The sequence below is a fragment of the Cheilinus undulatus genome, linkage group 9 (genome assembly GCF_018320785.1).
Source record: "Cheilinus undulatus linkage group 9, ASM1832078v1, whole genome shotgun sequence".
Taxonomy (NCBI): domain Eukaryota; kingdom Metazoa; phylum Chordata; class Actinopteri; order Labriformes; family Labridae; genus Cheilinus; species Cheilinus undulatus.
Genome location: NC_054873.1, coordinates 2,069,708 through 2,097,008, shown reverse-complemented (window position 1 = coordinate 2,097,008; position 27,301 = coordinate 2,069,708). Strand labels below are relative to the sequence as shown.

Sequence of the window (27,301 nt, the reverse complement as noted above, 5' to 3'; positions counted from 1 at the left end):
AATGTGGAAAATATATGTGTTTAAAAATTCCAACAAACTTTTTACGCTCCATAATAAAGAACATTCATTTGTGGGATGAGCAGCAGAGCTGAGTATGTCTGCCAATGCCAGTTTATTCTGCTGCTGACTCTTGTTTGGTGGATTGGACGATTGTAGTTTGAAAAAAATGAGGCATATTCGCGATTTAACATTTTTCATGTAACAAACAGGACCCTGACTTACTTTTAGTGTAAAGTGCATATATACATATGTCTTTACAGAGGGAGGAAGAGTCACATAATGGAGGGCCAGCCGTCCTGCTGTGCTGCGTGTCAGGACGTCCTGAAGGATCCAGTCTCTACCAGCTGTGGACACTGTTTCTGCAGAGAGTGTATCACCTCATACTGGGACCAGTCTGGTTCACCAGGAGACTCCTCCTGTCCCCAGTGTGGAGAAAGCTCCAGGAGAGGACATGGACTGGAGACGGCCGGTCAGACCAGTGCTGAACAAAGTAAGACTGAACACCTGTCACTGTTGTGTCATTAAACAAATATTATTCCATCCAAGATCCAAAGACATTTAACTCCATGTTTGATTTGATTTTTCTGCTGTGGATCATTCCAGTCCTGTTAACTGTCCTGTTCTAATATCTGAGAAAGTGAAGTGATATGATTTATACTGGATGGTTTTTGTTTCTATGATATTGTCATTTCTCTTTTTATGACTCAGTCAGAATTATTCCTGTTCTTCTTAGCAAAAACCCTCTGAGACAGACGTTGTCTTACACAACAAGAGGAGGCACAGGTTACAGAGAGTTAAATAACTTTTGGAACATAAATCATAGCCACTTGCTTGTTTCCCCCCATAATCCATCTGTTTTGATGTTGTAATAATGCTATCCATGCCTTCATAGCTCTTACTGAAACTTTTCTAACAAGCCTGGAACTTGGGTGACTTTCTTGGGTCTTTGAAGATTAGATCCACTCCAGTAACTCCAATACTGAAAGTCTTTTTTGTCGTTTTTAATCAATTTTTTTTTATGGTTTCTGCTGCCAGCAGCATCGTATTGTCTGTTTGTATCCCATAATGCATTGTGACTGGGCTGTGACAACCAATAGCAGGCTCTTCTGTCACACTTTGTGAAACTGTACATGTCATCACACTGGAGACAGCCTGAATAGCTCATAATGGAGAGAAAGAGAGACAGAAGCTGTGATGTGGCCCTCTGTGTCTCTGCAGACAGGAAGTGCTTTAAGGAATGGCACAAATAAAGCTAACACCAAGAAGCACAAGGACTTTTTTTATGGATACCATGACAAAACATCCAATATTAAATTAAAGCTGCAAGCAGCGATAACAGGCCCTCGCGACCCGTTGCATGTCAGGTGTGTCGCAACCGCAGATGTGCAGAAACTGTTGGGTGCCAGCAAGAAGTTGCAATGCACCCATGGGACATGTTGGCATTGCAACACTTTCACAGGAACAGAGTGTGATACCCCTCATTAATTTACAGAGCTTGCCATTTGGCAGTAAAACTAATGGGTAGGAAGCACGCGCCCTGAAAATTTTGAATGCTCCAAATTATGAACAAACTACTGTATTGTCAACTTAGCAGCTCCCCTTTCTGCTCTGCTTGGCTCCGTTGCTCTCTGTCCCCCTCTTTCTCTTTTGCATGCTTGCAGCCTCACTCCCTCTCCCTCATGTGCACACTTACCACACAAGAGATAAATGACAGAGTGGTAAAAAGCATTAACTGGTTGTCTTCTGAATGTTCCAATCATTTGTGATGAAGATACATCAGAGGAGCAAATACAGAGATACAAATGTGTACAAGTTTGTTTCATTATTTTCTCCCCTCAGATTGCCATTTTCTCTTATTTTCATGGATAAACAGACAGATGCAAAGTTTTTAATGTGTTGTTTGGACCCTGTCCTAAATAGTGTTGCAGTATTTTGTATCATCACAAGATGGCAGCATAGCCTTAATTTTGGCTCCATTAAGAGAAGAGGGACTTTTGAAAGGTTCAACATGCAGAATGAAAAAACCAAAAAAATAAATTGCTTTTGTTTTACAATATGGGTTCAAGAGGCTTAATTGTAGGTCCTGAGATGACACACATGTTTAAGCGTTGTCAAAGGTCTAGTTAATATGTGCTCCGGGGGCAAATTTTTTTGCAATATTGTAGGGGGCGTCACTGAACCAATTAGCAAAGCCGACCCAAAACACCAAAAGCAGTCATCTCAGATTCTCACTGTGAATTGTTGCGGCAGGTTTCAAGACTACAAGTTTTCTAAGCCCAGGATAATTCTTCTTCCAGTTCATGGCAAAGAAAAATTCCCCATGGCCACGCCCCTTTGAGTAATGATAAAGTTCCAATGAAATTTTCAACTTTGGCATGTCTTCTTACAGTATATTTAACACTGAGGTGTTTGGATGAATTTTTTAAATGTTGTAGGGGGTGCCATTGAGCCAATAGGCCACGCCCACCTACAAACAGAATATCAATCATCTCAGAATGCCAATGAGATTTTTTCGGCAACTTTCATTGCTCTACATGTCTCACAGCCATTTGAAAAATCTACTTCCTGTTTCATGACGAACAAAAAGTCGCCATGGCCATGCCTTTTAATGTTGATATTTGACCATTGTGTATGTGTAAGGCCACCTCCTTGGGAACTGTCTGAGTGAATTTCAGAATGATTTGACCACCCACGTTGGTACCGCAACCTGAAATTCAGGAGAAGTGACTTTCTGTTGCCAGAGGGTGGCGCTGTACAATTTTTCAAAATTTCAAGTAGGGATGTGTTCTGGCCTGGACTGCTATCAAGCACATGAAATTTGTCTCAGGTATGACAATGTACACTAGAGTTATGACTGTTTAAACATTTTTGGCGAGACAAAATGGAGAGTCTTGACTTGCCACACCCTCTGACGAAAAGTCTTTTTCATCTTTCACAAAGCTAAATCCACTTCTTTAGTCCTTCCTGACACAAATTTGAAGTGGTTAGTTTGGATAGCCTTCAAACTGTAGACATTTCCTGTCACCACTAGGTGGCGCTTTGATCTGTAGGAAATCTGACCATATGACTGGGTTCAGGCCATTACCGTCAATATTCCTGAGCAATATGAGTCCAATTGGACTATGCACAGCTAAGTTATAAACTACTTCCTGTTGACCATAGAAATACGCAAATTTGAGGGCTCGCCATGGCCACACCTTATGAATAATGAGAAAACCCCAAATAACTTTTCATCAGCCATGTCTCATATAGCTCTGTGCCAAAGTACAAGTCGATAGGATGAAATCCCTCGAACAGGTTTGTTCAGATATGACCCCTGGAAAAGGCCAAAAACAGAACTTTTTTTTCTATATCTATTCAAAATGGCAGATTTCCTGTTGGAGATAGAGCGTAGGTCCAAGAGGCTTTTTTTGTAGACCTCCCCAAGCTGCACCTGCACACAAAATTTCATAAATCTACGACAAAGTCAAATGAGGGGGCTTTCACTAAACAGTTAGGGGGCGCTATTCTTGCAAATCTGAATGATCGCAAAATTTTCATGAGACTGGATGTACGTGCAAAGTTTCTCACGAATTCAGAAATGTTAAGGGTCTCAAAAGTCCTTGCAATGACGGCAAAAAATAAGTAAGATAATTAGGGATGGGACCAATCCGATCCAATATCTGTATCGGGGCTGATATGGACGTAGTTAATAGATCGGATATCTGACTGACGGCGCCGATCCAAGTGACCGATCCAAATCCATCCTACAGTTTGCAGTAGACCATGATCACACCGCAGTCTAACACGAGACAGTCTGTGTGTAACTGAGCTAGTATTAGTTTGGATGTTCTTAGCGGTATAATTACCTAGTAGATTAAACGTAAATCTATATTTAGAATAGTCAAAACTAGTCTGAAGATGAGAGAACACAGAAGAGAGGGTGTGACATTAGCCTGATAACGGGCGGCGCTAGCATTAAAATCTAGCGCCTTCGTTCCTCTTTGCAGATTAATATCCTGCTTTGATATTTGGCCTCTTATTAGTTCGGATGAGTAGTCATACGTGAGCTTAACCCTCGACAGCCCACATACCACTTTATTTCCATTTACTACTTGAGAAAACTGTCATACCATGGTCTTCTTACTATATGCTAACAGGTTAGCCATTAGCCACCACAGACCTCATTGTTTACATCCGGTGGTAAAGGGTCAGAGAGGAAGGCTGCGGCCATTAAGTGAAGCTACAGCGCTCTCTAGTGGCAAGAGGTTCATTATAGAGCATTATAGACAGGGATTTATAACTTACATTCAGTAGTTTTTTGTTTTTTGGATAATGTTGATATATTTTTTTTAGTAGTAGTTCAAATAAATTTGCTTGGAATACATTTAAATTCAATTCATTTTTGTTTATTTTTTTTGCTTTTCAATAAGAGGAGCTGGGTGGTTTACTACAGCCTCATGTAAACTCACACATTATACCAACAACAATAATAATTGTTAAAAGGAAATATATATATATATATATATATATATATATATATATATATATATATATATACATCGGAATTAGTATCGGTATCAGCACATATTTATCGGAATCAGATCGGAACTGAAAAAAAAGTGGAATGGTGCATCCCTAAAGATAATCCTAGTGATTACAATTAGCACTCTGTGCTCGGGCCCCAATAATTTACACATGACATCTCAGAACATTTTGGCCTACAGTTAGTCAAGTTTTTTGGTTATTTATTTAGTTAGTTGGTTGGTGTAATCAACAACAAAAAAAAAATTCAAAGCAGTTCTAACTGGTTCTTATTATTACTACATTATCAAAGTTGACTTGCAGCGCTTCTCTTTTCTTGAAAAAAAATGTCATTAATGGAATTATGTCCTGCTGTAGACATGGAAAATTTTATCTTGAAAAGATGACTCAGATTAGTTGTTTTCTCCATCGCTGTAGAGATTTATTTATTTATTATTTGGATAAAACTGGTAACCACCAGCGCCGCAGCCTAGCACACACCGGCAGCCACATGTCAACGGTCAAACTCTCCACCAGCGACTTCTGGGCCAGCTCTCTCTTCTGATACCAGAATCGAGAGCCTGCTTGGGGCTCAACCCCCCATCACACAGGGTAAATTAAAAAAATGACAAGAGCCTTGGTACATCACAGACAGCTGAGGCCTCCCAATTATTCTACATCTCAAACAGGGGATGACAGGAAATTTGTTTTCTGTGTTCTCAAAGAGAGTTGTAACTTGGCAGCCAAGATGTACAAAGAAGCTGTTCTCTCAGGTAAACACTCCTCCAGCTACAGCCGAGCATGCTGGGAGTAGAGCAGATGGGTGAAGGGCCACGAGCCACCGTGTGCTTCTGGTTATGCCAGTGTGGGTTTATTCATAGAAAATATTTGGGTCTGCATTCATGTTGGACGTCACCAGTGTGTTTTGGCCGTTGGATGACTATGAGGGTAGCAACAATAATGTCTGATATTTGTCATCTTCACTCTGAAGATAATGTTGTTAAACTTTTGTTCTTTTGATCTTGTCATTGACCATAACAGCCAGATAATGTTTCTTTGTTTTGGTCAACACTTCTTTCTCTTTTCAGTGAGAGGTGGTCTTCAGGAGGTTTTAGATGAACATAAGATCAGTCTGAGGAGGAGATGTGAACGTGTGACTGAAGGAACTGGTGAAGCAGGAAGTAGAACTCTCCTCAACAGGATCTACACTGAGCTCTACATCACAGAGGGACAGAGTGAAGAGGTCAACAGCCAACATGAGGTCAGACAGCTTGAGACAGCTTCCAAGAGAGAGATCATCCATGAAACACCAATCAAGTACCATGAGATCTTTAAAGCCCTCCCAGACCAACAGAAACCCATCAGAGTGGTTCTGACTAACGGTGTCGCTGGTGTTGGGAAAACCTTCACGGTGCAGAAGTTCACTCTGGACTGGGCAGAGGGCTTGGAAAACCAGGACATCAGTCTGCTGGTTCTGCTTTCATTCAGAGAGCTGAACTTGATCAGAGATGAGCGCTACAGTCTTCTGGAGCTGCTCCGTGTTTTCCATCCAACACTCCAGAAGGTCAGAGCAGAGACGCTGGCTGTCTGTAAACTTTTGTTCATCTTTGACGGCCTGGATGAAAGCAGACTGTCGTTGGATTTCAGCATCAGTGAGGTTGTTCATGATGTCACACAGAAGTCATCAGTTAATGTGCTGTTAATAAACCTCATCAAGGGGAATCTGCTTCCCTCAGCTCTCATCTGGATAACTTCTCGACCTGCAGCAGCCAATCAGATCCCTCCTTCATGTGTGGACAGGCTGACAGAAGTCCGAGGCTTCACTGACACCCAGAAGGAGGAGTACTTCAGGAGGAGGTACAGTGATGAAGATCTGTCCAGCACAATCATCTCCCACATCAAGACATCCAGGAGCCTCCACATCATGTGTCTGATCCCAGTCTTCTGCTGGATCACTGCTACAGTTCTGGAGAACATGATGAGCACGGAGCAGAGAGGAGAGCTGCCCAAGACCCTGACTGACATGTACTCACACTTCCTGTTGGTTCAGACCAAGAGGAAGAGGCAGAAGTATGATGGGGGACATGAGAGCAGTCCACAGGAGCTGATGGAGGCTGAGAGAGAAGTTCTTCTGAAGCTGGGGAGGCTGGCGTTTGAACATCTGGAGAACGGAAACCTCATGTTCTATGAAGAAGACCTGGAGCGCTGTGGTCTGGATGTCACAGAGGCCTCAGTGTTCTCAGGAGTTTGCACAGAGATCTTCAAAAGAGAGAGTGTGATCTTCCAGAAAACGGTTTACTGCTTTGTTCATCTGAGCATTCAGGAGTTTCTGGCTGCAGTTTACATGCTCCACTGTTTCACCAACAGGAACACAACAGTACTGGAGGATTTTCTAGGAGAAAAATATGACAACCCAACGCTTGATGTCTTCCTTAAAGAAGCAATGTTGAAATCTTTGAAAAGTGAAAATGGCCACCTGGACCTGTTTGTTCGTTTCCTTCATGGACTGTGTCTGGAGTCAAACCAGAGACTCCTAGGAGGTCTGCTGGGTCAGATAGACAACAGTCCAGAAATGATCCAACGAATCATCAACAACCTGAGGAAGATCAACAGTATTTACATCTCTCCTGACAGAAGCATCAACATCTTCCACTGTCTGATTGAGATGAATGATCTCTCAGTATATCAGGAGATCCAAGAGTTCTTGAAGTCAGAGAACAGATCAGGGCTAGAACTCTCTGAGATCCAGTGCTCTGCTCTGGCCTACATGCTGCAGATGTCAGAGGAGGTTCTGGATGAGTTGGACCTGGACAAGTACAACACAACAAACGAGGGAAAACGGCGACTGATTCCAGCTGTGAGGAACTGCAGGAAGGCTAGGTAAGTGTAGATGTGATGAGTTACATAAATCGGTTCTAAATGCTAATTAGTTCTTCTACTGACATGGTGATACAGTTGTTAATTTTCTCTAAATTCTGTCTGTTTCACATCATGTATCTAGCCGTCTGCCCTGAATACAAACCAATGTTTAGATTTGTATAGTTGTCCAGTTACAGAATTAGCTGAATATACCAACAATGACTGGGGTAGGTGCTTTGTGCCCTGAGAGGGGAGGTTTCAGTCGAAACTAAACAAGTTGCATTTCCTTGCAGCCAATGCATAGAAATGCTGAGGCTGAAGGCAGAAAATGAGAAAATGTGAAAAAAAATGCTAAAAGCAGGGAAACAAAGCTGAAAATCAGAAGGTATAATTAATGAGTGAAACAGTTAAACTCGTGAACAGCCTTGGTGATGGAGCATCAATAGCGTTAAATGGCATTCAATTGCTGAAAAAGTATAAAAATAGCTTGAAGTAGCTTGAAAATAGTTTAAAGATAGCATCAAAATAGCTATAAATAGCATCAAAGCTGAAGAGCACAGTAGCTGATTTGTGGAAAATGTAAAGAATTACAGATAAGCACATTGTTGTTTTATCATGTGAAGATGCTAGCTTTAAAACTGCTAAATTAAAACCACATGTATGTTAAAGTTATGGAGAATGTTAAAGCATGACTTCGTGTTTGTATGTGTGTGTAGGACTCCTAGGTTGCTATGGGAATGAATGCCTGTACGACATCACAACTGAGATAAAAGCTAATAGAGTGGTGCAGGAATGAGTCCTAAAACACGGAAGTAAGTTAGCATTTTAGCACTTCCGGTTCCCTCGTCTTAAAGTTCATGGGAATTTTGAATGTGTTTTTGGTTAAATGCCTGAAATAAGGTCTGTGGTGAACACAAGTTCAGGAGAGTTTAATGTTTTATCCAATGACATAAAATACATCTGAAACATGCCCCACCTTTGAATTGTGTATCTTTTCACGTTTTAATAAAGGCGGTTGCTAAAATATAGCTAACAAGGACTGCACACGTCATCATCTGAAGCGCAGCAGCAACTGAGCCATTCAGTTGTATCCGTGTGTGATGACGTAAATTCAGTCAACCATGTCGTAGTTCAATATAGCATGACGTTAACTTTTTACTTTCGACAGTTAGATTAATGAACCAGATACGATTCTTATCAGTTTATGAAGATTATCTTTATGAACAAAATGTGTAAGTTTTATAAACTTTTATTGGACACAGCTTATTTTCAGCAATAATCCAAAAACCCACTGAAAAATCCCATAGGCTCGATGACGAGGGAACCCATGCTACGCGAACTTCCATGTTTGCCTACATAATTACATCACAACTGCACCACTCTATAAGTCACACCTGTTAATTTCAGTTAAAGTGGGCTCAGAAAACAGGGTTGAGAGGTCAGAACATGCACTCAAACAACATCAATTTACGATGTACTTGCAAAACCTAGCAGAAAACCAAAGGTGTCATGAGAATCAGCAGAAGCTGATGAACGGGGTGATGTTTTTTTATGTCTGGGAAGCGAAAAATCATGCTACAAGAGTGATCTAAAAAAGAGTGTCTTTCTTAGTCTGAAGACCAAAGTCTCAGAATCCATAACATTGCAGCAGATGGAGGAGATTTTGCCGTTCTTGGGACAGTTGGTCCTCTCACGCCAAAACTGTGCATGACATGGCTTTGGTTCTTGGTTTGACAGTAGCGGGACAAGATTTCCTCAGTTTTGATGCCTTTTTTATGTCTGTGGAGTGAAGTTTGTGGATTTTATGGACGTTTGTTGGGGAGATTTCTTCTGTCTGACCAGCAGGCTGCTGCACTCTGACTGATGATGTCACACACTCTGAAGTCTGACTTTTCTGTGTAAACCCCAAAACTTTGCGTTCCTAAACTGTGAAATTTCAAAAACTGTTGAAGATAACTAAAAGCTGAATACATGTTAAATAGCTGAAGAGTTTGTCTACGTTTTCAAGCAAAAATGAAGTCTGTAAGTGGAAGTATGCAGAATCTGTAGAATCTCAAAGTTGAAGCAGTTTTCGGCAGAACTGCAGAAATCTTCCATTCATTTTAAATGGGCCAAAAAATGTGTTAAAAAATTGTAAAAAGTAAAAGGGTTAGAAATGTGAAACATACAGGTACACTTCTGCTGAACATGCTGAACATGATAAAAGTTGAACCGTGAAAATCGGACAGACTGTGGAGACTGTGAAAAGTGCAAAAAAACATATAGAAGAATAAGTTGAAGAAGAAGAAGAAAAACAGAGAAGAACAATATTTTGAAATTCTCAGCATTTCAACATAATAAAAACATAGAAGAACAAACATTATGATCAGACAAAAGTCCCCTCCCCCGCCCCCATCAACTTCATTAAGACTGAGGCATGATATCTGAGGTCTCCCCCTTTTAACACCAAACAGAAGTTCCCACACGACTCAACCAGTACATCTAGATTAAATGTTGAGCTTATTTTGTTATTCACTTGCAGCAACTTCTTTCTTATGAACGGCAGCCTGACAGCAGTGACTTTTTGAGATGGTTCTCCAATCCAGAGACAGATGTCTAAATAAAGGGGAGTGGAAATTTAGCAAACAAACTCAGTCTCGAAGATTTGAAGCTGTTATAAATAGTGATGAGAGCAAAACAGTTTTGTCTTGAACAGTTATACAAATTCCATTAAAGTTTAATTCAAATGTAGCCCAGCAAGTCACAGCAGATATTTGTCAAATAATCAATATAAATATCATGTGCCCTTTTTTATGACTGTTGTTGTAATATATGTCACTACAGAATTACTGTCGACTATCTCTCAGAGGCTCACTGTGAAGTCATAGCCTCAGCTCTGAAGATCAACCCCTCCCATCTGAGAGAGCTGGAGCTGGGGTCTGACAATTATGATCCAGGTGTGGAGCTCCTGTGTTCTGGCCTGGAGAGTCTGAACTGTCGTCTAGAGATTCTGAGGTCAGATTACTCACTGTAGCTTCTGAACCTGTACATGAAACATTTACACTGTCACATTCATTTACAGAATTTTCTGTCATGTTCATCCACATCCTTCAAATGATGCATGTTGATTAATATTTTCAGTATGGCATTAAAACTTAAAAACAATAATGATTTAGCTCAGGACATATCTGTCCTTGCAAATATTTTGATAGTTTGCTGTATGACTAACAGGGATTGCCACTTCACAGCTATAATTATTGATATTAGCCCTGGTCTTTATTATGAAAGGGTATAGTCTTTTTCATAATATGAATTAACAACACTGGTCTATTATAGTAGTCCACATCAGAGAGTACAGTCCAGACCTGCCCTCTTTGTTAGGAGTCTTGAGGTAACTTTGATTATGAGTTGGTGCTATACAAACAAAGAGTGAACTCACTCAGCTGGGTGCTGTGGTTAGCATTAAGAAAAGCTTGGAGTAGTAGCAGAATTCACTGGCCAAATGGTGACTAAAGCAGGATTCAAGCTCTACTTGATCTGCTTTATCAGTCACAACTTAACAAAAAGAGGGAAAGGGAGGACAGTGCTGGTTAAATTTTGCCGCGTGAAAAAGACAGAGGGAAATGAAAAAGTGAACTCTGTTTTACTATCCATCTTGTCTGTTTTGGTATTCATCCACAGATCAGAGCCTTGCCTCATCTTGGTGGCCTGTGGCCAAAGCAACCATTATGAACAATGTCTTATAAAGATAAAGGTGAAAAATCAGAAACCTGTATGCTGCAAAAATATTATGAAAGAGTCTTAGCTAAATCACAATTATTTTAACATGATCATGTACTCTGTATGCTATCATATCACTGCCTTCAACATAACCACAACACAACATAACCTTCTATCTGAGAAAAAATGTCCTGAAAAATATCTCAACTCATTCTGACAACTTGTTCGTGTTAGAAACATATCAAACCAAACCAATGGGAGTGTAATTATTTTCCACATCATTTTTATATTTAGAATGACCTGTAGGATGACAGAGATCAGCTGTTCTTCCCTGGCCTCAGCTCTGGAGTCCACTATACAGGTTCTTCTCAACAAATTAGAATATCATCAGAAACTTGATGTATGTCAGTCATTCAATTCAAAAAGGTAAACTCATTTATTATATCGATCCATTACACACAGGCTGTTACTGCCTGAGTTTTCAGCTGGACCCAAAAGACTACTAAACAGTTATAAAAGTTTCATTTATTGCCTCTCTGGAGACACAGAAAAATGGACACTAAAAGAACCCCTGCAAGTGGGGCTGCTGGAGGCTGGCTGACCACTGTACTGAAGCCCAGAGCAAACGAGGCAGCAAGGCACCGATTTGAAAAAAACAAACAAAAAAAAAAAACAAAAGAAAAGATGATCAGAATGGATCGCGCCGTAACAAATACTAGAACTTTCACCTGGAAACACTGAGATTGGCACCACTGAACAAGACTGAATTATGTGGCAGAGTAGTGGAGGCTAAACCGGTCTTTATAGAGAGGTGAGTACTTGGTGAGTGATATCAGGTGTGCCCTGCTACACTCAACCAGAACGTAGGTCAGTCTAGCACCCGAGCATGTGCGTTCAGAGGATTCAAGATGAAAAATCTTCGGAAATTGTAGTGAAGTCTGTGATCTCCCACAGTTTAAAAATCATTCTAGATTTTAAAAAAATCATCTAGAGTGTGGCCGGCCTAACAGAGACTAAAGAACATAGAACATATTGTCTTTTCAAAGTGCATTTACTGCATCAATTGAGCATTTACTCCGTCCCATCTTCATTGATGTGATTTTTTTCAGATTGAAAAGATGCAGTTTGTCAGAGATCAGCTGTTCTTCTCTGGTCTCAGCTCTGAAGTCTAACCCCTCACATCTGAGAGAGCTGGACCTGAGCGATGACTACCAGCTCCAGGATTTAGGAGTGAAGTTTCTGTGTGATTACCTGCAGAGTTCAAACTGCAAACTGGAGACTCTAAGGTCAGAAATTCTTATCACTTTTTTATGTCATTCTTTTTTTTCTTGTGTTTCAAGCAGCGTTGTTGTCGAGTCACCAAACCTCAAGTCCGAGTCAAATCCTGGGTCCCTAGTGCTCAAGTCCGAGTCACCAAAGAAAAATCTGAGTCGAGTCTCTTTTACCTGAGTCCGAGTCCTAGATGAGTCCTGAGTACTGTGCTAGTTTTTTTTTTTTTTTTTTTGTCTAGCTAACAGAATACAATTGTGTATAAAACTGAAACAAAAAGGATTTCACTGTAAGAGTAGCCTGCAAGGTTTGACATCACACATTGCGCTCTTAGTGCCAAGGAAATTGTAACCTTTTATTCACACACATTAAGTAACTTCCATACATCAGAGTAAAAAGAAAATGTGTACAGAATAACATTCGGTAATATAAACACATAAACAAAAAACAAGGAAAATTGTATGTAGCCTACAGTGCTGTAAATAAAGCTGGAGTTTCACAACTAACACTTCTTCACTGGTGGCTGTCCTCACCCTCCCTCTCCCGGCCACCGTCCTCACCCTCCCTCTCCCGGCCACCGTCCTCACCCTCCCTCTCCTGGCCCTCCTAGCCGTCTTCCTTGCCCTCCTGGCTGTCCACACGCTGCTGTCTGTCTGGCCACAGATTGTCATCCACATCACAGCGTATATTGTTCCTTGCAATGCATTGAGGGGAGAAACAGCGTGAATGTCGCAACCATCCCCTACACTGATTACCTGTAATGTCTTCACACGCAGCGTCCATTGCATTGAGCAGGGACCTCTGATTTTGAGCCTGTTGCTCATACAGTCTCCACCTCCAAGCAGAGAAAAACTCCTCAATAGGATTGAGGAAAGGAGAGTAAGGTGGTAGGAACACCATGACCATCCTTGGATGAGTAGTGAACCAGGCCCTGATGAGCGGGCCACAGTGGAAATTCACATTGTCCCACACAATTACATAGTTTAATAGGTGAGGCCCTATGAGACCTCTCTCATTTTCAGGGATCAAATCAGAATAAAGGCGGTCCAAGAGGATGAGGAGCTTCTGTGTATTGTATGGGCTAAGACTGGGGATGTGAGTGGCCACACTCAGAAATAGCAGCACACATAGTGACATTGCCCCCGCGCTGGCCTGGGACATCCACCGTGGCTTGGTGGCCAATAATGTTACAGCCACGTCTTCAACCCTTGGCCAGGTTGAAGCCAGCTTCATCCACAAACGCAAGGATGTGAGGGGTCTCGTTTCCTTCCAATGCCATTATTCTCTACAACAGAGTAAAAAAAAAAACAAAAAAAAAACAGCAAATCAGTCATACAGAAGAGTCATACACTGGAGTAACAGAAAATGACATTGGAACGTTCTATGTTCTCCTCTAAAAGTTCACTATACTACTGGCCATTACTCCAGTGGTTCCAAACCTGGGGTACATCTACCCCTAGGCCAATGCAGAGGTACTGCAGGGGGTATTTGAGAAAAATGGGAGGGGGAAATCATCAATGACTAGACTCACTGAAATGTTACAGTAAAACCACAGTATTAGATAGACCTGCTTGGGAGGCACTAATTGCAGCTCCTTAACCCCTTGTCTTATCGTATGTTTTATTCTTCAAATTGGATGATGGAGGAGACTGTAGAGTGGGGCACAGTTTTTCTCAGTCGCTTTGGTACATTTCTCAAATCATCCCTGACATTTGCAAAACAGTAAGTGCATTTCTCAAAACAATTCGTACAAATAGCAAAACACCATGGATTACCTGCAAAAGCCAGTCTCCTGCTCAAAATCCTTAATTCATCTCTCAAAAGTAAATATCTGTGTCAATGAACATGTCAGTGCCATCAAAATAACAAGTCCTTGTGTCATTGTGGATGGATAAGACAGTCAGATTGCTTAGTCATGTTGTTACTATGACAGTGTACTCTGGAGGGATGTTCTGATGTAAACTATGGCTAAAGTTTTGATGACAATTCTTGTAAATTGTAAGTTACACTTCAGTGTATGTGGGAGATTGATTGCAAGAAACTGGACAAGATTCACATTTACGCTTTTACTGTTTGTACTGTAATTTGTTGTCATTGTGATACAGAAAGGAAAAGACAGCACTGCATAGCACAAAGAAAAAAAAAACAAAAACAAAAGTAAAAATGTGAACATAGGACAATCTTCTTAAGGAAAACTGTACATGCAGTGCTGTAGGAATTACAGTGCAGTCTTCTTACACCTCCTGACGTTCCTGTCTGTTGGGCCACAAATTCTCATCCACATCACAACGAATATCTTCTCTTGCGATGCAGCATGGAAAGAATCTTTCAGAGTGTCTTATCCATCCTCTGCAGGTATCTGCTGTGATGTCATCACACGCTGCATCCATGGCAGCCAGAAGGGTCATCTGTGTATGTGGCTGGTGATCATATACTTTCTATCTCCATACTGAGAAAATTCCTCAATCATCAGATTCTTTGATCATTGGTTGATCTAATGCTTCACACATTTCCCTTCATTAGAGAAAGTCAAGATTCACCTGGGAGCAATTTCCAAATTCAGGACAGATTTAGAGAAAAAAGTCTAATGGAAATGTACAGAAATATGCTTGACATGTTATGACGTGTTTAATCATTTTGCATGTAAAGACTTATGCCATGAACTAATGCCTAAATGTTGTGGGGGTGAGACTGTTCAACAGAGACCATTATAACACATTTGATCAACATGACATAACTGATAATGTAGGAAACAGCAGAGAGTTGTACAGTCATTGGCATGGATGTACCAAAGCATTTGCAACTTGATCAAAGAAATGAGAAACTGCTTTGTTGATGTGCACAAGTGACACAATGATGTGAAGATTGAACAAGTAGTTTTGAGAATTTCAATTCTGATCTCAGAAATGTTCCAAAGACACTGAGAAAAATTGTAAGCAGCACTTGGCTGCCTGCCTCCACCATTGTGAGGCGATGGTTGATCACATGGTCAATAATTGTGGCCCGTATTTCATCCAGGACAGCATGGTGTCTTCGTGCTCCTCGGCCTCCTCCCCCTATTCCACCACCACGCACCCTTACTCCTCCTCCTCTTCTTCTTCCTCTTCCTTGAGCAGGCAGTTGCCCTTGTTCATTTGCTTGGCCAGGTTCCTCCACATTCAGAAATTGTACTGGTCCTGGTCAAGCTCTATATATACATGTTTGGCAGCATTCACAATCATGGACAGCACCTGTCAGGTAACTAAACACATTGTTTGATTGCTCACCAGAGATGTGTGAAACTCCTCCATCGTTACTCAAGTTCTAGTTTCACTGGACTGTCAATTAATCAATTTATCTAATGTTCCAAGAGATTCATGTATGGCATTCATGGTTTTTCAGTATGTTCTTGACTAATTTTGACAATTGACCAGACTATTGTGCATGTGATGACTTCTACAATGAAATGATGCTGACATGTTTTGGAGAGAACAACCATTAGACTGAGAAGTCAACAATCAGTTTAGATCAACAAGATCTATTCACTTGGAAATTGTGCTAAATGCAGGCTATCTGTACTTAATCATTTGCAAAGATGTACTGAGACATTGAGACATGTACTAAGACATTTGGAATTTGATGAAATGAAGGAGAAATCCAATTCTATTGTGAAGAATTTGCCAAGTGGTTTGGAGGTTCTCTGCTAAACTGAATTTACCTAACATGTAAATTCCACCGAATGAATAATTTCTTCTTAGAGGAGGCTCACTCTTCCACACTTTGAAAACCCCTGCACTATGGTGACAAATAAAGACTAAAGAACATGGACACTTGGTCAATGAATATTCTATCCTTAAATATTGGTATTTATAGTTTATTATCTCAATTTGACAACATAACGGTCAATCATATGACTTAGTCCCATCTTCATTGATGTGATTTTTTTTTCAGATTGGAGTGGTGCAGTCTGTCAGAGATCAGCTGTTCTTCTCTAGCCTCAGCTCTGAACTCTAACCCATCACATCTGAGAGAGCTGGACCTGAGCCGCAACGAGCTCCAGGATTCAGGAGTGAAGTGTCTGTGTGATTACCTGCAGAGTCCAAACTGCAAACTGGAGACTCTGAGGTCAGAAATTCTTTTTATTTTATTGTCATTCTGTTTTTTCTTTTGCTCCAACTGTCAGTGTGTTTCAGTCAAAGTATCAGCACATTCGTTGATTGAGCCGTACCCTGTTTTTAATGTGCGGAAAAAAAATCACTGAAATGGCTGTTTGACATTTAAATTATTAGGCAGATTAGCCTCATTGAGATCAGAGGTCTTATTTACAGACAGTTGACAGTTTTACAGTTTACAGTTAGTCCAAAATGCAGCCACTTATCTTTTAACAGGGACTCGAAAACACGAACACATTACCCCCATTCTCGCTTCCCTCCACTGGCTCCCTGTTAATTTTAGAATTCATTTTAAAATTTTAATATTTGTTTTGAAGTCATTAAATGGATCTGCTCCTGAGTACATCACTGACCTTTTAGAGGTTTACACCCCTTCTAGATCTCTGCCATCAGCCGATCAACTCCATCTTGTTGTTCCAAAGTCTAGATTAAAAACCTGTGGTGATCGTGCTTTCTCTGTTGTCAGACCTAAATTGTGAAATGAGCTTCCTCTTGAAATCAGAACGTCCCCCACCTTACCTACTTTTAAATCACATCTTAAGACTTATTTTTATTCCTTCGCTTTTAACTCAGCATGAGAGTTGTGGGATCTCCTGTGTCTTTTAGTTGTTTTTATTTGTCCTACTGTGTGTGTTTCTTTTTTAAGTTTGCTTTTAGTCCCGGTGAAGTTTTTTTTTTTGTATTTTATGATGGTTTTTATGTTCACTGTGGTTTTTATGTTTTTACTTGTTTTAGTCACTGTGCAGCACTTTGGTAAACGGTATGTTTTGTAAAATGTGCCATATAAATAAAGTAGATTGGATTGGACTGGATAATGTGTGTGGAAGGCTTACTGTACGGTGACTAACAGAGACTAAAGAACATAGACACTTGGTCAATGAATAGGATTCTATCCTTAAATGTTGAAATTACCAGTTTATTATCTCATCAATGTGACAACATAATGGTCAACCATATGACTCAGTCCCATCTTGAATGATGTGATTTTTTCAGATTGAGTGAATGCAGATTGTCAGAGATCAGCTGTTCTTCTCTAGCCTCAGCTCTGAAGTCTAACCCCTCAAATCTGAGAGAGCTGGACCTGAGCAACAACCAGCTCCAGTATTCAGAAGTGAAGGTCCTGAGTGACTTTGTAGAGAGTCCACACTACAGACTTGAGTCTCTGAGGTCAGTGAAACATCTCTGTCAGCTCATGTTGTTTGAGAAGTGTTTAACTGGAGTACGTTTTTGTTTCCATGGAGTATCCCAGCTTTTCTAATTCTACTACATGAGCTCCTAAATCCAGCAGTCAGAGTAATGAGTTAGGAGCTAAGACTGAGGAGCACTGGTACAGAGGCACTTGTGGTAGAGATTAAATGAACACCACTGTGACTGAAGCCTCAGGACTCTGCAGTGACAGCACGACTCAGAGGAAGGCTCAGTGGTAACCAAACAAACCAGTCATGTCATGAACTCATCTCCTCTATTATTGATCTGATTTTATTTAGTGTCATTTTTGATTTAAAACATTGAATTCAAGCTGACTTTGGGGAAAAAAATGGAAAGTTGCAGTGATTTATATTTTTTATCCATTTTTGCAACAGTTTTAAAAACCTCTGGTTTGATTGGTTAATCTCTTTAGTTCAGGCACAGATTGTGAGATTTAACAGGTGGTTGTAGTCTTTACAGTGGAGATAGAATCTGTAGTAATGAATTTGATAATATGATGTGCAAAAGACTTTGATGTTGGCTAACTTAGAGAACTTTTTTTCTCCCAACTGGATCAATAGCTTTGGGGAGGGTTACCCCAATAAATGGATCAGAGCTGACGATGAGAAAAAATGTGAGTTTTGAATCGATGTATCCTTCCCATAAGAACTTTATATCAACATCTGATTTGATAATCAGCTGTTGTTTGTTGTTAAACTTTGTTCTTACCTTTTTTAAACAGCTCTGAAGGCCCAACACTTCTCACTATCAGGAGACTTCAGTGTCAAAAAGGATGAGAAGGAAAACCTTCATCTGCTTGATGATAAAACGGTGAGCAGAAAAAAAACATCTGCAGTGTGATCCATTAGCCACAAACTACTAGAACTGAAAATGACTGAGATTTCACCACTGATATCCATCCATCCATTTTCTATACCCCTTATTCCATTCCGGGTCTGGGGTGGGCTGGAGCCTATCCCAGCTGTCACTGGGCGAGAGGCGGGGTACACCCTGGACTGGTCGCCAGTCAATTGCAGGGCTGACATATAGAGACAGACAACACATAGAGACAGACAACCAGGCACGCTCACATTCACACCTACGGCCAATTTAGAGTGATCAATTAACCTAATGAGCATGTTTTTGGTGGTGGGAGGCAGTGTAGAACACATTTGTCTAAAATTTCAAACAGAAAATCAACTCTTAGTTTTATTTAAAAGAATTCTTAAAGGGGACATATTATGCAAAAATCACTTTTCAGGTTTTTCCAACAAAAATATGAGCCCCTGGCCTGTCAACAATGCCCTCAAATACCAGAAAAACCCACTCCCTCCTCCCCTCTCTTTCTCCACCTTTCAGAAAATGTGTGCAGCAACAAGACGTTCTCAGATTTTCCCCTCATGACCTTATGTGGGGAGTTCTGCCCTCGTCTCCTGATCTTCCTCTCAGCTGCCAGCTGAGATGCTGGATAGCTCAGTGGGTTACCCTGCTGACATTGGTCTCGGGGATTGATGGTTTGAATCCCAGTCAGGTCCTTAACTTTGGATAAAACCAGTGGTCGAGTTGTAAAAAAAAATCAGGGGGAATGGTCCTGCTTTTAGACCTTTTTCCTCTAATTTTTGCCCGTTTAAGTTACCTTTACACTTATTTTTGCCATGTTTTTGCTGCTTTTTGACCTTTTTTCTCACAGTTTTGCCCAGTTTAGTCACTTTTACACTCATTTTTTGCCATCTTTTTCCTGCTTTTGACTATTTTTCTCACATTTTTGTGAGCTTTCAATGATCATATTCCTTGTTGCAATAAAAAAGATAATATTTTTAATGTCTATCTGACTTTTTCAAGAGGTATTTTCATCATAACATTAATCCCACATTTTTTAGCTCTGTTTTATCGGGGGTTTTCCCTCAGAATTAAACTAGCATAAACCAGTAATCTTGCCCCCCTCACCCCCCTCAAACACACCCCTGCACCCCTCCCCTTCCATAGCACAGCAGCTCATCAGTTTGGCTTCTGTATCTTTCTCGCTATGTTTCTGTGTCATTATCAGTAGGCTTTATTTTATTATATCACCTTAAAATATTCCTACGTGTTCTTTATTTGTTTTCACCCGCGATCTGATTTTAAAACTGCTGATCAGCGCGAGGAAGTTCCACGACGTCAATCAGAGTAAAACAGAGTTTTACCATAAATTCACAAACTAAAGGATAGTATGAGCTGACTTTTGACAAGAGAGGTTGCAGAATAACAGGTGGATATACAGGCCACACATGATTAGAGTTTCTGTGCTGCTCAGGAGAGAGAGAGAGAGAGAATGGGAGAGCGAGCGCACTCAGCATGCACCTCATTGATCACGGATGGCGCTGATTTCCAAAAAAAGATATCATGAGGGTTGATTTACTAATGAAACGACCAGGTAAAGTTTTTGTTTGGTCAACATTGTATATATATTACCTCGATTATATTTATCATACAGCTGCTACCCGCCATGGCCAAAATCCACCCGCATTTGGCTAGTTGGCGGGTGTAAATGTCAAGCCCTGTAAAGCCCCCTAAATGTTGAAATGGTGGTAATATTTCCAGTGTTAAAATAGTAGTAATATTTCCACATTCATTGATAAAAATGGCTCAAGGGATGGAAAGGGGGGATGACCGTTTTAGAAGGGGGATGATTTTGACCATTTTTATTTCAGGGGGGATGCCACCCCTCCTCATCCCCCCTCAACTCGAGTACTGGATGAAACCATCTGTAACACTGTATCATCAGGAGTGCAACATCCATTTCCTGAGAGGGGTGCGGTCAGGGGCAGAGTCAGATAGCTCATTAACATTTAAAGTCACAGACACAGAAACAGCTCGTTGTGAGCAGGGCTGAAACAGAGGAGTTTTTAGACATGAGAAAATCTAATACTGAGGGTTTTTTTTCAGCAACAGAGGCTTCAGAAGCATGTTTTGGGGACCTCTGAGACCGATATAAACATGTCTTAACGGGTAAAATATGTGACTTTTGAAGAAAATATTTACCTGTAGAGATATTGGCTTATGATAAATCTACTTTCTACACCAGGGCTCCCCGACTACTTTTTCCGAGGGCCAAAATATTTCAAGGACAGACAGCCTAGAGCCAGCTCTGGAAATTCCATTGATGTCCATTACCTTCTGATATATGGACACCCTTCTTCACAGGTAGTTCCGGTAAAGCAATCATTTCACTGTCCCAAATTAATGCGCAGCAGCCGTAAGCGGTTGCTCTGTTAGGAGTAACCATGGCAACGTGAGACAGTCATATTTTCTGAGCAGGGAGTACAGCGCTGCCAGCCTAAGGAGCCTGTGAACCGCCATCAATCGTCATTTAATTGACATAAATAAAACTAGAAAAGCACTCAGAGAGCGCAGACCTCTGCCATTAGCCCTATCTCCCAATAGTAAAGAATCCTTTAAAAAATTCCTGGATCCAGACGGTGATCCAGACCACTCCCAAAATTTAATCAGTTCTTCCTTATGCCATTTCTGACATTTCCTGAAAATGTCATCAAAATCCATCCATAACTTTTTAAGATATGTTGCTAACAAACAAACTAACCAACGAACAAACTAACTAACAAACCCTGCCAATAACATAACCTCCTTGGCAGATGTAATGACAGACTCCAGGTTTAAGACCAGTAAGACAGTCTTATCTTCTATATCTGATGTACGTCTTGTTTCCAGGCTCACCTTTACTCTGAGAGGTGAATGTCACAAAAAACTCACTTCCCTTGTGTTCTAACTGCTATAAACTATTGTCAGAAGATTCAGATAACATAAACAAAAGAAAAGAAGCCATTATTTCTTTGAAGAGCCAAAGGAAATGCTTCTGATAAACCAGCATGATGATATCTGATAAATATTGACGTGTCTGATGGAGAATCAGCACCTGCAGGGCGTGGTCAGCTCCTTTTCCCGTCTGTGACCTTGTAGTGCAGGAGGGGGAATTATTCTGTTTATTCAAACAGCTGGTCTGCTAAAACTAAGCTTTCTATCAGATGACTGTTTATGTTATTGTATAGATTTATAGTCTGATAACAGATGACTCTCAGTCTCACTCGTCTTCATGTCTTCTCATTGGTAAATCCGTTCAGAAAGTGCGCTGAGTGGGCTAGTTTTTTTGTTCCGTTGTGACTTGGTATCTATGGCCCGTCCTATTTACTGGAGTAGTGAATAACATTTACATTCCCTGAGAACATTATGGGATTGGAATGTCTATTCCAGTTGTTAGTCAAGTCTTCAGGCATTGCTAGAGGAAAGAAATTGTTTTAGTAAAACTTTCTATTTTGATCACAAAACATATGAAATTATAAATTAGTTTTTTTAATTATTTGCGTTGGCAAGTGACTATGGTATAAGCAGGTTAATGCTCTTCGAGGTGTCCAAAAATCAGGGATTAATGGATTAATTAACCCTTACATAGCAAGTCTGAAGTTGTTAAAAAGATTTATGAAAGTAGAAGTAGAAAGAAAGTAGAAAAAAATATTGATGTATGGTGGTTGAATAGCAGTTTTTTTGTATGTGTACATTTTTGCCTCGAAGGTGTCCAGAGGATGCCCTCATGTTAAAGCTGGCACTACGTAAAAAGTATGAATGCAATCAAATCAATTTTGTTGCTAACCTTTGACCCATCCAAGACTCTTATTAGCGCCAAAGCTCCTTCTTTCCACTATTATTTTTATGGAAAATAATTCACTTTTTGTGTTTTTTGTAGTAAAAAATAAAATATTTCAAATAATCAAATTGGCATCTAAAAGGTTAAAATCTTGAAAATGACTGAACGATATTTTTTAGCAAGTCTGAAGTTGTTAAAGACATTTATGAAAAAAAGTAGAAAAAATATTGATGTATGCTGATTTAATGACAGTTTTTTGTACGTGTACATTTATGCCTCGAAGGTGTCCAGATGATACGAAAAGCATCAATAGAGTATAAATGACATTTAAGAGTAAAACATGTTGGATTTCAAAAATTCAACTACAAAGAACATTTCTTGCAAAAATTCATGCCACAAGCTGTAAAACTGCCAAAATGATCTCCAAAAAAAAAAAAAACTTGAGAAAAATGGACATAAATGCCCGAGGAGGGCATAAAGGTTCAGGTCCAAAAAATATGAATGCTAGATCATTTCTTTTCTGCCTCCTATAAACACCAGACTATAAACAGGAGTGTAGCGTCTTCTCTAATGTGATCAATCTAAACGCTGGAAACATCAGCTGACTGCAGCGCCAATTTACCATCACACATGGTTTACAGATATCAAAGCCTTTATGATAGAAATATAAACCTTGGCCATATGATGCCAACTTGTAGATTTCAGATGAGTCTACAGTGTTACAGTTTGACTTCAGTATTCTAGATCTCAGAAATAAGTCAATCAGATCAAACAAACAAGAAGTGAGCCTTTCGTCTAACTAAATAACATTCTTCTTCTCTTATTTCCAGGCTCCATCATCCTTCTCACCTGAAAAGACTGACTCTACATACAGGTAATCTTATAAAAGGCTTTTCCAGCTTCATTGATGGTTCATCAATTTCAGAACCCACTGTTCATCATCTGATAATAACACGACTGTATCTGAAGATGTAGAGGGGGTTTTAATTTCTTCATTCTAAATGGAATTGTGTGTGTTAAACATCAGTAATTCACTAACTGATGACTTGGTGAGTTTGAAGCAAAGCTCTGCCCTGTATAAGACTGTCAGCAGTTCAGTGCTACTGTGACACAAATATGATCTGAAATGAAATCAAATGTAGATTTGAAAGTTCCTAGGTCATGTGACCAGCAGGTGGTTACATATAATTGAAGAACTTGTGTATTTGAAGAATTCAGAAGTTCCTCCGTCTGATGTGTCTGTGTGAAAGGGTTGCATAAATCCAGACTGTTGGTGTTACAGGTTCAGGTGTCCTGGTCAGGGTGTGTTCCAGTGTGCTTCCACTAGGCTGGTGTTTGCCATGACAAAGGAGGCGGAGCTTCAGTACAAGACTGTCCAATGGGATGAAGCTCTCCTCCAATCAGCTGGCAAGGTGGCCGCAGGGCCGCTGTTTGACATCCAGTGTCCTGAAGAAGCTGTGTGTCAGCTCCATATCCCACACTGTGAATCAAAGGAAGGTAGAGTAAAGGCTGTCTTTAATGATATATCACTGAAAATGTTCAATGAACATGTTTGAATTATCCTGCAGTGATCTGTTGGCCGAGTGTCTCTGCTGTCAAAGCCCTCTCATTCTTCATTTTAAGTCAGTGTACCTCCCTACAAGTATTTGATTTAGTGTATAGTGGAACTGTGATGGGAGCTTTTCAAAATAAAAGCATTCTGTAGTTTCTCCAAAGAAATTCTAAACCAGAGTTTTACCTCTAAAATCAGGAACCAGAAGTGTCCTCGTACCCCTATCATTCCTGTGACATGTTGTTAACCTGCAGACTAACTGAAAGTAAAGCCATGTCATGGCCAAGACGTATATCTCACATGTCCAGTCTGAGATGGGCTTAAGAATGCCACCCCCAGCAGTCTCAGCCTAAAGCAGCACAACCATGGTCTGGTCCAAGTCTGAGCCAGCCCTAACTCTACATTTTAACACTAGATCAAAGTTGCAATTTCAGCTGAAATTGCATGGGGAGGCTGAGAGCTGAATTGTGGAAGAACTGCTGAAAATAGCCAAAAGCACAAAAATAGCTGAAAATAGCATAAAAATAGCATAAAATGGCCTAAAAGTAGCTGAAAATGGCATTCAATAGCTAAAAAGGATAAAAAATAGCTGAATGTAGCCTAAAAACAGCTGAAAATAGCTTAAAAATAGCTGAAAGTAGCCTAAAAATAGCTGAAAATAGCATAAGAATAGCTGAAAATAGCCTCAAGTAGCTAAAAAATGGAATCCATGGCTGAAAAAGCATAGAAATAGCTTAAAATAGCATGTAAATAACTGAAAATTGTGGAAAAATCACGGAAAATTGCATAAAAGCTGAAGAGTGCAATACCTGATTTGTGAAGAATGTGAAATCATTGCTCAAAATATAGAGTTTAGTTAACAAAAACATTGAACACTGCCTTATTGACAGAGTAGCCTATTGAGTCTGAAGGCTGAAAGTGTGTGATATTGTGCTAAAGATGGTGGAGATATTTTTCACAGCAGTGTTACATAACCCTGAGCCAAATTGTTGAAAAATACCTTTGCTCGAGCCACAATCTAAGCGGTGAAGCAAAAAAAAAAAGCTTGAAGTACAATAACAATAAGTTAAAGGTGGCAAAAAACAATAAGGAAAGCTGACCGGTTTTGACCACACAGGGTCTTCATCAGGGCGTGTTCATGCCCTGATGAAGACCCTGTGTGGTCAAGAACGGTCAGCTTTCCTTGCAATTTTATTGTTTTACTAGTTATGCCCTGAGACATTAAAAGGCTTTTTAACCATATCCTTGACTCGAGCGAGTGAGCCTGAAGATTGCCCCGGTGGTTTCTCCCTTTTTTTTCGACTATACGCGTCATTCTTCAAGAGCACCTGGCTTCAATCTGGAGTTTACCACACGAGAGCACACAGTACATCTATCCTTTTTCCTGCAAAAATCATCTTGAATTGTTTGTTTCCTTATAAAACAGAGAGTACAGTACTTACACAATGACACAGCGCTGCAGAACAAAGATAAGCAGGAGATTCTACAGTGATGATCATGATTCTCCAGAGCTGACATCAGGAGATAAACTCTGACTCTCAGTGGTAACATACTCTAATCAAACCGCTCTGTTCTGTCCCAGGACTGCTTGTTGATGGAGGCTTGTCTGTTGTCCACATCACTGATGATGGGATGAGCTTCTTGGAGCCGTTGGAGATCACAGACACTCATGTGGTTGTGAACGTCCCTCACCTATCCGCCTTTGGCCTGGTCTGGGATTTTTTAAAAAGGTTTCTGGGAAATTCCCAGCCAATAAACGGAGCAGTCCTGCTATTTGTCCGACCTCTGACTGTAAGCGATAAAGTGCTCTACGTGTTTCTGGTGCCAGAAAACATCGATTTCGACAAGGTAAAACTTCCCGTCATACCTGCTGTTTTAACAGATTTCTCTAAATCAGATTATAACCTTTGTTTTGGGGTTTGGAAGAACCTCACGCCCCTTATTTATACACTTTCTCTGACACTTTTTATAAACGTTTATTTTCTTCTCTGAAGCTCGCTGAAAAGCAGAGAGGGGCAGATAATATCCCGACCTCTTCTATATGTTCTCTGAGCTCTGGCCAGAATTACAGCGTCCACTGTGAAGCTGAGGGCTTCACAGTACAGCCAGAGGTGGGATAATCTCATTCACTTCTAATGGTTAGAAACAGATTTACCATGGATAGAACTTGGTCTCATATTGATAACAAACTCATTTAGAGTCAGGCTTAAAGATTTCTTTAAGGATTTGGAAAATAACAATTTGCTTTAATATTTCCAGCATGAAAAATTCCGCATAAATTATGGACCAAATTTTTTCCCAACATTTGAAGTTTTCTTCACGACAAACCAAGATAGAGTGACTCTGAAAATCCAGGACCAAGACAGGAGAGAAGTCTGGAGACGTGGTGTGTTTCTTAGAGGTAATGTGGCTCCATCCATCTCTCTTTGGGCCCTATAGTACACCCTGTACAAGAGTCTTGGCCTGCAGCACCGATAGGCATGAGTCAGTATGAAATATCTCTAATGAGAGCCCAACAGAAGTGGTTTCAAGTGAACAAAGATTACCTGATGTGAGAAAAGATGTAGTATTATTTAATGTGATAAAATTCTGTAATAATGAAGAAATCAAATGTGACACAAAGGTCTTTTATGTCTTTTCTTTCCAGGTTCAAGACTGGAAACTCTGCCAAATGTTGTTCTAGCAGAGGACAGAATCCCCATAGTGGACAGTGTTCCAGCAGAGGACAGGATCCCTATAGGGGACAGGGTTCCAGCAGAGGACAGAGTCCCTATAGGGGACAGGGTTCCAGCAGAGAACAGAGTCCCTATAGGGGACAGGGTTCCAGCAGAGAACAGAGTCCCTATAGGGGACAGGGTTCCAGCAGAGGACAGAGTCCCTATAGGGGACAGGGTTCCAGCAGAGAACAGAGTCCCTATAGGGGACAGGGTTCCAGCAGAGGACAGGGTCTCTGCAGATGCGAGGCTTCTTTCAGTTAGGACAGAGTTCATCAGAAGAGTGTCAGAACCTGATCTGAACCAGCTCATAGACAGACTCCTGCAGCACGGTGTTATACAGGATGAAGAGATGCAGTCCTTCCACACCAAAGTCAGAGCAGACAAAGCTCGGGATGTGATTGATTCAGTGCGAGGAAAGGGAGCTGCAGCCAGCTCAGTCCTGATCGCCTCTCTTTCTGAGGTGGATCCATGGCTTTGCAGAGCGCTGAACTTAAGATGAAAACAAAGAAAGATCTGAGGGGTGTGCTGATGTAAACAGCTGGCTGCTTTACAGTTAACCCTTTCAGTGTTGGAACCTTGAAATGCGATGATAATATGAGGATGAAATACTCCCTCCATTGCAGAGCGCTGAATGATTTGGCCAAGGGGCAACATAAAGATAAAGAATTGACTTGGGCCTAAAACTGAACTCTGTGGTACGCCACAGGTAATAGTAGAGGTAGAG

The 27,301-nt window shown here is 40.5% G+C and overlaps 1 protein-coding gene across 2 annotated transcripts; it reads left to right on the top strand.

Moving 5' to 3' along the window:
• Window positions 1-366: 366 nt before the first annotated feature.
• On the top strand, window positions 367-26,663 carry LOC121515732 (NLR family CARD domain-containing protein 3-like). 2 transcript variants are annotated; one of them, XR_005992390.1, is made up of 14 exons: window positions 367-490; window positions 5,592-7,383; window positions 10,186-10,356; window positions 12,171-12,347; window positions 16,261-16,434; window positions 17,475-17,648; window positions 18,251-18,303; window positions 18,412-18,500; window positions 23,139-23,182; window positions 23,591-23,805; window positions 25,443-25,708; window positions 25,855-25,971; window positions 26,172-26,261; window positions 26,508-26,646. XR_005992390.1 is itself a non-coding variant. In XM_041796680.1 (13 exons), coding segments are annotated over exons 1-13 (3,309 nt in total). In that variant the 5' UTR covers window positions 367-489; the 3' UTR covers window positions 26,544-26,663. The 2 variants fall into 2 exon arrangements, 1 of the variants encoding a protein (XP_041652614.1); XM_041796680.1 differs by lacking the exon at window positions 26,172-26,261 and having other exon boundaries at window positions 26,508-26,663.
• Window positions 26,664-27,301: the final 638 nt, after the last annotated feature.